The 10,579-nt window shown below is 44.7% G+C and overlaps 1 protein-coding gene across 2 annotated transcripts in view; it reads left to right on the plus strand.

Annotated features, from left to right (window-relative positions):
• LOC144682534 (E3 ubiquitin ligase RNF121) overlaps positions 1-10,573 on the plus strand; it is a 59,156-nt gene extending 48,583 nt beyond the window's left edge. For both annotated transcript variants that reach the window (XM_078544953.1, XM_078544954.1), the window contains 2 exons: positions 971-1,072; positions 8,777-10,573. In XM_078544953.1, the coding sequence (XP_078401079.1) occupies positions 971-1,072; positions 8,777-8,897 (223 nt within the window). In that variant the 3' untranslated portion in view covers positions 8,898-10,573. The remainder of the gene's footprint in view (positions 1-970; positions 1,073-8,776) is intronic.
• Positions 10,574-10,579: the final 6 nt, after the last annotated feature.

The following is a 10,579-nucleotide window of genomic DNA, read 5'->3' on the forward strand; positions in this document are numbered from 1 at the left end:
CATGGAGTTAATACAGAGTAAAGCTCCCTCTACACCGTCCCCATCAAACATTCCCAGGGCAGGTACAGCACAGGGTTAGATACAGAGTAAAACTCCCTCTACACTATCCCCATCAAACACTCCCAGGACAGGTACAGCACGGGGTTAGATACAGAGTAAAGCTCCCTCTACACTGTCCCCATCAAACATTCCCAGGGCAGGTACAGCACAGGGTTAGATACAGAGTAAAACTCCCTCTACACTGTCCCCATCAAACACTCCCAGGACAGGTACAGCACGGGGTTAGATACAGAGTAAAGCTCTCTCTACCCTGTGCCCATCAAACACTCCCAGTTATGTAGTAAAACACCCCTGCTTGCTTCACAAGATTTGACACTGAGCCATGAAGGAGATACTAGGACAGGTGATCAAAAGCTTTATCAGAACTGTAAGTTTCAAGCAACAGTGTAAAGGAGGAAAGAGGAGTGGAGAGGTTTAAGAAAACACGGCCACCAATGGTGTAGCAATTAAAATCAGGGATGCTCAAGAAGCCAAACTTGCCGAGTGCTGGAGAAGATGACAGAGATAGGGAGGAACAGAGCCATAGATAAAAGCAAAGTGACATCTTTTGGTTATCTCCACCTATCACTGGCTCTCTATCCAGCTCTTCTTGTCCCACCCCTTAAACCAGCTTATATTTCACCTCTCTTCTATTTTTACTTAGTTCTGTTGAAGGGTCATTCGGACTCGAAACGTTAACTGTGCTCCTCTCCGCAGATGCTGCCTCCTGCTGAGTTTTTCCAGGTATTTTTGTTTTTGTTTAGGAACAGAGCCATGGAGGGATTTGAAAACAGAAATAAAAATTTTGGAATGGGCCGCACTCTACACTCTTGAGTAGAACTGATTAAGGTTCCTGTTTAACCCTCTACATTGTTACAGGTTCACTGCCCCAGGAAGGTGTGCTGCATTTTCCTTAACTGCTATTCTTCAGGTTCCATGAATTCTGCATCCGAGGTTGGTGCATCGTTGGAAAGAAACAGACTTGTCCATATTGTAAAGAGAAGGTGGATCTAAAGAGGATGTTTAGCAACCCGTATCCTTTTACTTGCTGCAAGGACAGAATAAGAGAATGTTCATGGTCATTTCTTATCAATCAGTCATGTTTTGTTTCTTGGGCAAATTACTTTTTTTGATTTTCCTTCGACTCCCCAAGAAGAGAATCTCATGAGGTTTGAATGCAGAGTAAAGCTCCCTCTACAGTTTCCCCATCAAACATTCCCAGGACAGGTACAGCACGGGGTTAGATACAGAGTAAAGCTCCCTCTACACTATCCCCATCAAACACTCCCAGGGCAGGTACAGCACGGGGTTAGATACAGAGTAAAGCTCCCTCTACAGTTTCCCCATCAAACATTCCCAGGACAGGTACAGCATGGAGTTAGATTTGTGACCTGTTTGTGTCTATTCTAAGGCTGTTGGATAATTCTGCCGCTGATAACTTGAGGGAAAAAGATTGATAGACATGAGAAGGCATTTTTCAGTTGATCATACCCACCTGTCTGCACCTCTGTGTATCCCTCAGTCACTTTGAACATTAAGGTAGTTTGCTTCAATGACCTTTCATAATAACTCAGAGCTATTCACCGTGAGGGCTGAGTGAGCAAAGAAGCAGCCTCATTTTTTCAAGTTGCTCAAATTTAATCATGTTGCCACGACATGTCAGACAAAATAGTTGGCTGAATCAGCCTGGTCAGTCCCCATTATTTCTTGGAATAGTTCAGTTAGGTTATTGCAGAGTCTCCCAACGTAATGATGTTACTGTGAAGGCATTATATCAGGCAACCCTTCTCCTTTGAATTAATCTCAAGTGTTATCAAAGAGCAAGAGTTTCCACTCCAAGTGCAGAGGGAGAATGCAAAAATGTAAACTGTGTGATTTTGATGTATTTGAGGTCAGGGTTATTTTTGTATCCCTCAGTCACTTTGAACAATGACCTTTTATAATAGCTGACCGGAAACTAGTGCTTTCTGGCATGTTGCCAAAGCTTGGCAAGCATTGAACCAAAAAAAAAATTGATATTTATTGTAAGTTAAATGTGGGGAACCAAAAGACTGAGTGAAGCGAAAACAGCCAGTAGGAAAGTGCATTGGACCCCATGCATTAGTAAAGAAAGAACTTGCATTTATGTCGCATCTTTCACATTCTCAATGTCCCAAAGTACTTTTAAGCCAATGAAGTCCTTTTTGAAGAGCGTTAGTTGCTGTAACACAGAAAATGCAGGAGCTTGCTCAAAGGAGATGTTCACAAACAGCAATGTTAAGGGGAGACGGCCATGATGTCACTGGACTAGTAATTGAGGGCCAGGCTAATGCTCTGGGGACATGGGTTCACATCCTCCACCGCAGCTCTGGTAGACTTTAAAATTCAATTAATAAAGCCTGGAATTGAAAGCTAGTTTCAGTAATAATGACCATGAAACTATCGTTGATTGTCATAAAAACCCATCCTGTTCACTGATGCCATTTAGGGAAGGAAATCCGCCATCCTTACCTGGTCTGGCCTACATGTGACTCCAGAGCCACAGCAATGTGGTTGACTCTTAACTGCCCTCCGAAATGGCCTAGTAAGACTGTTATGACCAATGAAGTTGGTAAAGCTGAGTTATTTAAAAATCCCAGAGGGAAACTTTAAACAACTGTCATAACCTATAATTTTAAGTGCTATGTTTGAAATGCGACTCTAGAATGAGACCACCGGTTCTCGAAGTTTTACAAAATGGCAGAGTATGAAATGGTGATAGATTGGGAAATGTTGATATACAGAGGGACCTGGGTGTCCTTGTACACCAATCACTGAGAGCAAGCATGCAGGTGCAGCAAGCAGTTAAGAAGACAAATGGTATGTTGGCCTTCATTGGGAGAGGGCCTGAGTGCAGGAGCAAGGATGTCTCGCTGAAGCTGTACAGGGCATTGGTGAGACCACACCTGGAGTAATGTGTGCAGTTTTGCTCCCCTTACCTAAGAAAGGATATACTTGCCATAGAGGGAGTGCAGCAAAGGTTCACCAGACTGATTCCTGGGATGGTAGGATTGTAGTAAGAGGAGAGATTGGGTCGACTAGGCCTGTACTCACTGGAGTTTAGAAGAATGAGGGGGGATCTCATTGAAACATATAAAATTCTGACAGTGCTGGTCAGACTGGTTGTAGGGATGATGTTTCCTTTGGCTGAGGGGGTGTCAAGAACAAGGGGTCACAGACTCAGGATTTGTGGTAGACTATTAAGGACTGAGATGAGAAACATCATCATTCAGAGTGCGAATGAACCTGTGGAATTCTCTGCCTCAGAGGCTGTGGAGTCACTGAATATATTTAAGAAGGAAGCATCGATGAGATCCCCTCTCATTCTCCTAAACTCCAGTGAATACAGACCTAGTCGGCCCAATCTCTCCTTGTGCAACAATCCTGCCATCCCAGGAATCAGCCTGGTGAACCTTCGCTGCATTCCTGCAATGGCAAGTACATACTTGGGCAAGGAGGCTAAAGCTACACACAATACTCAAGGTGTGGTCTCACCAAGAACCTGTATAGCTGTAGTAAAGCATCCTTGCTCCTGTACTCAAGTCCTCTTGCAATGAAGGCCAACATCCCATTTGCCGCCTTAACTGCTTGCTGCACCTGCATGCTTGCTTTCAGTGATTGGTGTACAAGGACACCCAGGTCCCTTTGTACATCAACATTTCCCAATCTGTCACCATTCTGTGCTCTATGATTCTGTATTTCTACAAACTAGCAAAATATCAATGCAGATTAAGCTCAGAATAGATCATCAGACCCATACATACACACTCAGCCAAGTCTTACTGGACTCGATGCTTCCCCCTGGCCAATACCTCTGTGGTGAGGCCAACAAAAACAGACCTGTAACCAAATCAGGGAACTTTGGTGAAAAATACCTCTCCAACCTCAAAATGTCATTAGGGAAGCCCCAGGTCTGTTTGTTATTTACCCAAAATCTTACTTCACAATCTCAGCACTTTTTCCAAACACGCTCCTGGCTGTTCTGTGTAAACTGACAGCTCCATGGTTCAGAACTCCAGCCATGCAGCATGAGGGTTATTATGCTGTGAGGACCAAGCTGTGAGGTGGATTGGTGGCAATAAGCGGGGACAGGTGATGGGGGAGGAACTGGTGTGAGGAGGGGAGAAGAAATAGAGGTTGCTGCCCTTAGTCTGTTACTGGGCCGTAGACCCTTGCCTGGTCTGTGTTGTCAGTGAGTTACCCCAATGTGTGAAGCAGTGGGCTTGGGTTCTGAGGATATGGAAACTAACATTATAAAAGGTATACCACTGTATGTCCTTCCACCTGTTGTCGAGCTGATGAGGAAATCATTGAGCTGTCCGTGACAGCTGTTAGAACATGTTGCCTGGAGTCCGCTCACCCAGGCTTGGTTCTCTGTGACTGGTGCAGATCTGTCTATGCTACAAAATTGCAAGAATCAACCACTCGATTTTCTGCCCTTGAAACCCTGTGTAATCTTCAAACCCAGGAACAGAGGCCACATGCCAGTCTGCAGAAATGTTCCTGAGTAATTTTTTTTATTCATGTATGGTATTGGAACGTTGCTGGCAAGACCAGCATTTATTGCCCTTGAGAAATGCGGTGGTGAGCCATCTCCTTGAAGATAGCTAACTGTCTTGCTAGGCCATTTCAGAAGGCAGTTAAGAGTCAACCACATTGCTGTGCCACATGTAGGCCAGACCAGTTAAGGACGGCAGATTTCCTTCCCTACAGGGCAAGAGTGAACCAGATGGGCTTTTCTGACAATCAGGTAGTTTATTACTATCAACACTGAGACTAACTTTTTATTCCAGATTTCTTTAATTAAAATAATCCAATGGAAATTAATGCTCCAGTAGCTGTGGTGAGATTTGAACTTGAGTCTAGATCATTTGCCCAGTGCTCTGGATTACTAGCTCAGTTATATAACTATTATGCTATCGTTCCTGATTAGCTGAAAGTTTCCAACAACTGATCAGAGGCACTTGACCATCATCAGTTTATTTCACTGTCTCCCACCACATCTCTCGCTGCCTTCCACTATATCCTGTATCTTGCCATGAGCAGTACTTCACCAGGAGGTAAAGTATTTGTAGATACTAGTCAGCAACTTGGCTTTTAACTCTCCAGGAGATCTCAAAATTCACTGTAAAAACCCAGAGCCCATCATATAAAATATGCAGACTTACAACACCCTCCCTGTCTTCTCTTTTCCTTGTAATTGTCCTGTTTATCCTCTTTCCCCACCCCACTCACCTTGCCCCATGTTAAAGATGGACTCTCCCACTGACCTCCATAGAATCATGGAATAGTACAGAGCTCAGGGGGAGGCCACTTGTCCCTTCGTGCCTGAACAGCAGCAATCCATTTAGTGCCACTCCCCTCCTGTTTCCCCATATCCCTGTGATTTTTCCAATTCCTTTTCAAAGCTTCTGTTGAATCCTGGAATTCTCTCTTCCTCCACACCCCTGCCCCCGCCCCACCGCCTGGACAAGCTTGTTTCAAAACAGATGCTGGGCCCCACATACACCCAGATACCCGAATTTCGCTGGTGTGGGGAGTCCCCAGTCCTGCCCTTAAGGCTTGACAGGCAGTTAGAGGCCAAGAGGGGAAGTCCCCGTGTTCAGGGCCCCACGTTTTTTATCCATCTGTCATACTGGAATGGATGGTGAAATTGGTGGTTACCAATCAGTGACCAAGCTAAGTCAGTAGTGTTTCAATTACTGCACAACATTTCTTGTAAACCACTTGTCATTTTAGTTTCACTCCGCTTATTAATACGTTGGAAGAACCCAGAGCTGAACTGAAATACATGAACATCATTTTCCCCATTGCAGCCTTGTTCCTGGAAGTCTTGAAGGTATCACGGTGACATGTGGGCTATGAGTGCAACCTGAGTAATGTTCAACGTGAATTCTCAGGAAGTCAATCTGCGAATGCATGTACAGAGAGTTCCTGATTATTGTGAAAGTGTCAGTCAGAAGGGATGGGACTTCTGAGGGAAGGAAGAAGATTGGTCACTGCAACAGCCAAAGTAGGGAAGACCTGAGAAAGGGCTGCATCTGCTTTTAGCCAGAGCAGTGGTGTTTCATATGGAGAAAAGCTGTAATCATTTATTTTCACAAAACTGTAGAGTCAGCACATGCAACAATTTTATTTTAAGAGTTGGGGGAAGAAACATTCCATAGTACCACCTCGTCAGGGCTGCAATCACAGGCCACTGTTTACATAGGAATTTTAACACAGGAGGAGGCCATTCAACCCAACGTGCCTGTGTCAGCTCTTTGAAAGAGCTATCCTATTAGTTCCACTCCCCCTGCTCTTTCCCCATAGCCCTATGTTCATCCAATTCTTTTTTGAAATTTACTGTTGAAGCCAAAGATCATATTTGATGGCAGAGCAGGCTCAATGGCCCAAAGGTCTACTACTCCTGTTTCTTATCTTCTTAGGAATCTGCCTCCACCACCCTTTTCAGCCAGTATATTCCAGATCATAGCAACTCTCTACATAAATCTGAAACCTGTGTCCTCTCATTATTAACCCTCCTGCTACTGGAAACAGATTCTCTCTTATGATTTTGAACACCTCTATTAAATTTCCCTTCAACCTCCTCTGCTGCAAGGAGCACGACCCCATCGTCTCCAGTCTCTTCATATAACTAAAGTCCTTCATCACTGGTACCATTTTAGCAAATCTCCTCCACACCCTCTCCATTGCCTTGACAACCTTCCTAAAATAAAATTGAACGTAATACTGCAGCTGAGGATCAAATGGTGGTTTATAGAATCACGGTTTGCAGCACAGAAGGAGGCTATTCACCCTTTGTGGCTGTGCCCATCTTCTGCAAGAACAGTTCACCTAGCCCCACTACCCCACCTTTTCTCTCGTAGTCCTGCAAGTTTTTTTTCTCTTCAGTAAATGATCCAAACCTATTTTGACAGCCACCATTGGACCTGCCTCCACCACACACTTGGACAGTGCATCCCAGACCCGAACCACTCACTGCATGAAAAAAGTTTTTCTGTTGCTTCTTTTGCCATTCGCCTTAAATCGGTGCCCTCTGGTTCTCAACTCTGCCGATGGGAACAGTTTCTCTCTAACTGCTTTGTCCAGACCCCTCATGTTTTTCAATATCTCTATCAAATCTCCCCTTAATCTTCTCCTCAAAGGAGATCAACCCCAGCTTCTCCAATTTATCTGTGTAATTGAAGTTCCTCATCCCTGGAGCTATTCTCCTGAATCTTTTCTCACCCTCTTTAATGCCTTCACATCCTTCCTAAAATGCGGTGCCCAGAACTGGATGGAGTACTCCAGTTGAGGTCAAACCAGTGTTTTATACAGGTTTAGCATAACCCCCTTGCTCTCGTGCTGTCTTTCTCTTTTCACAAAGCCCAGGGTGACTGGCGCTTCTGGACATGCACAATTTCTGTTCTCTTTTGCGTAATGTTAAAATGTTGGCATGAAAGTGATGAAATGGAAGTTGAGTAGGAAATATGTGTATAGAGTATTAGAATACAAGAGGGGCGAGGGGAAGTCATCTTTCAGCTATACCACACTCGGAGTCACTGTGAACAGTTCTCAGCACCACACCTTATGAAAGTTGTATTGACATTGGAGGGAGTGCATTGTAGGTTGACTAGAATGATACGTGGCCTCCAAGGGTTAAATTACAAGGAGAGATTAAACACATTAAGGTTGTATTCCCTGGCATTTAGAACGTTAAGGGGTTTGATTGACATTTTCAAGATATTAAGGGGGACCGATAGGGCAGGTGGGGAGAAACTATTTCTGCTGGTGGAGAGGCTAGGACTAGGGGACAGAGCCTAAATTTAGAGCTAGACCTTTCAGGAGTGAAATGAGGAAACACTTCTACACACACAATGTGGTAGAAGTTTGGAACTCTCTTCCACAAAAGGGAGTTAATGCTAGGATCAATTGTTAATTTTAAATCTGAGATCGATAGATTTTTCCTAACTAATAGTGTTGAGGGATATGAGGCAAAAGTGGGTATATGGAGTACGGTCGCATATCAGCCTTGATCTCGCTGAATGGTGGAACAAACTCATGGGGGCTGAATGGCCTCCTCCAGTTCATAGTTCCTAAATGTGTACAAAAATGTATTAGTTGAAAGGATAGTGCACAAGATATGGTTGGGGCTCAGCTTCATGCCGCCAGGTGTCCTATGGAGACTCTCGTAAGCCTAACATAGAGCAGGCAGGCTGCCATCCTTTGGGGCCACAGTTATGCCCAAACTGTTATCACTGGCAGCTAAAGAGCAGAATTAGTTTTGTTTGTGTCAGAGGAGGAGGTCATCAACAATATTTGTTTATTTTCAAAATTATAGCCAACCAACCTGCTGCGGCCTGAGGCCTACATGACTGAATAATTCAACAATTCTGTCTCTATTTCTTTAGCGTGATTACGAGGCTTTTTACCCAGTGTTGAGTGAGTCACATGGTGTTTTTTTTTCCCCCTTTGTGGAAACTGTAACTCGGTCACCTGCACTGACTGGTGGATGTTGGGAGGTAGCTTGGAACTCGTGTCAGGTGGTTTTGTGTCTAAATATAGAACATGCCCAGCAGACTTGATGTCCAAGGCATTGACTTACTCGGCCCACTACGCACAACATTATAAACACGTCACTGTGTGTACTGTGCGGATTCAGGAAGTTGGTTGGTTGTGTTCCCTTTTCTCTTGGCTTGTTTCAAATGTGCACTTTCTTTAACGGTTCCTTTTCAAGCTGGGAGCGACCTCATGTCATGTACGGCCAGCTGCTAGATTGGCTACGTTACTTGGTTGCTTGGCAACCTGTGATCATCGGACTGGTTCAAGGCATCAACTACAGTCTGGGACTTGAATAACATCACCCTTTTTTTTCCTTCCTCCAACACCCCCTCCCTTTCTCTCTCCCCCCGCCACCCCACTCCTGACCTTTCTGGGAATCCTCCTCCCCTTCCCCAAACTCCAATTCCGTGGAATACAGCAACCAGGATGTTTAATTAAAGCTCTGTTGGATGTCCACATCCACCAAAGGAGGAGGAGAGAGAAGGAAGCATCCGCTTGGGCCAGTGGGATTATCGGGCTTGTTGCAAATGGACTAATGAGTTTCTTCAGTGTAATTTTCCCCTCCTTCCTACAAAAGAGTGAATATTCAAATTAGACCTGTGCTCATACCTGTCCCCCATTGTTAACTAGAATTGACAAATCCTATTCCTACATAACAGGCTCAAGGGGCTAAAGGGCTGCCTCCTACTGCCATTTAACTGGCTGAGGGGGCTGAATGGCCTGCTCTTGTTCCTATTGTGGTTACTCAAAGTCTTGAACCACAAGCCAGAGGGGTGTTTTGTTTCTTGTCTCCAAAGACCCAACCTGACTAGAGTCCTGAAAATCTGCATTTCTCTGACATAAATGGGATTCCATGGTTGCTCACTGTGTGTAGGACCAGGGTTATCAACAGGTGAGTTAGAGAGAGCCCGGGTTACTCCTTTGAATGCAACTTAACATTTGTAAATAAACATTCAATAGTGACTTTTCTGGAGGGGTGGGGGTCAAGATCTAGAACTACAGACAACTATTACTATTGGGGCAGCCATTACAGGAACTGGGGCTGTGATATTGAGGCAGACCTTACAGGAACTGGGGCCGTTAAAAGGCGGCAGCCGTTACAAGAACTGGGGCTATAATATTGGGGAAGCCATTACAGGAAATGGAGTTGTAATAGGATTTGGATTTGGAGTCCGATCGAATAAAATTCCGTTTCCCTGATGAGATTTTTTGGGGGACAAAGTAAGTTCAGTCCTGGAGCTGAGGAAATTCACTGAAGTGTGCGTATCATTCAGTGGACATTGGTTTATGTTGGGCTAAAATATTGCCTTAAAGGGAGAGAGAGAGAGAGATGTTAAGGATGGGAATTAGGATGGGAATAATGGGGAGGGGTTGAGAACAGCAGGTCAAAAATTCCAAGAGGAATAGGTTGAAATCCATCCTTTTTATACTAGATATATATTTAAAAAGCCCTATTTTTACACTCTAATCTTTTATATTGGATTGTATGGGGGGTTAGTCAGCAATGCATTGGATTCATTGCAAACTCAGCCCCTCCCCTAGCCCAGGATCACTGCACCAATATAGAAATGGCCAGTTAATATATTGGACCGCATTTTGTGGTCCTGTGGTTGGAGTCTGAGAAATAAATGAGTGTATGTCAGCTTGTGTGCCCTCCTGTCCTTTCCAAAGTTGTTGAGTGACCCCCAAGGTTTTACAGATGTGAAAATAATGCAGTTTGTGCCACCTTACAAGACATGAGGCAGATTTCCTCTATGGAATGCGTTTTGCAGTGTGGTGTCAACCCGTATGCGTAAAGGAAGGGCCAGTCTCCCCTGAATTGAGTGACCTTGGTTGCAGTGAGTGTTGGGCCCCTTGGCTGTTGAGTGGGAGAAAGAAGCCAGGGTACTGGCTTGTGATCACTGTCCAGTGACCAGCTCCTGCAGCCCAATTCTCCTCACTGGAAAGTGTGTGGGGATCTCAGGTGGGTGGGGAAGGG

Source organism: Cetorhinus maximus, chromosome 7 (genome assembly GCF_964194155.1).
Source record: "Cetorhinus maximus chromosome 7, sCetMax3.hap1.1, whole genome shotgun sequence".
NCBI lineage: Eukaryota > Metazoa > Chordata > Chondrichthyes > Lamniformes > Cetorhinidae > Cetorhinus > Cetorhinus maximus.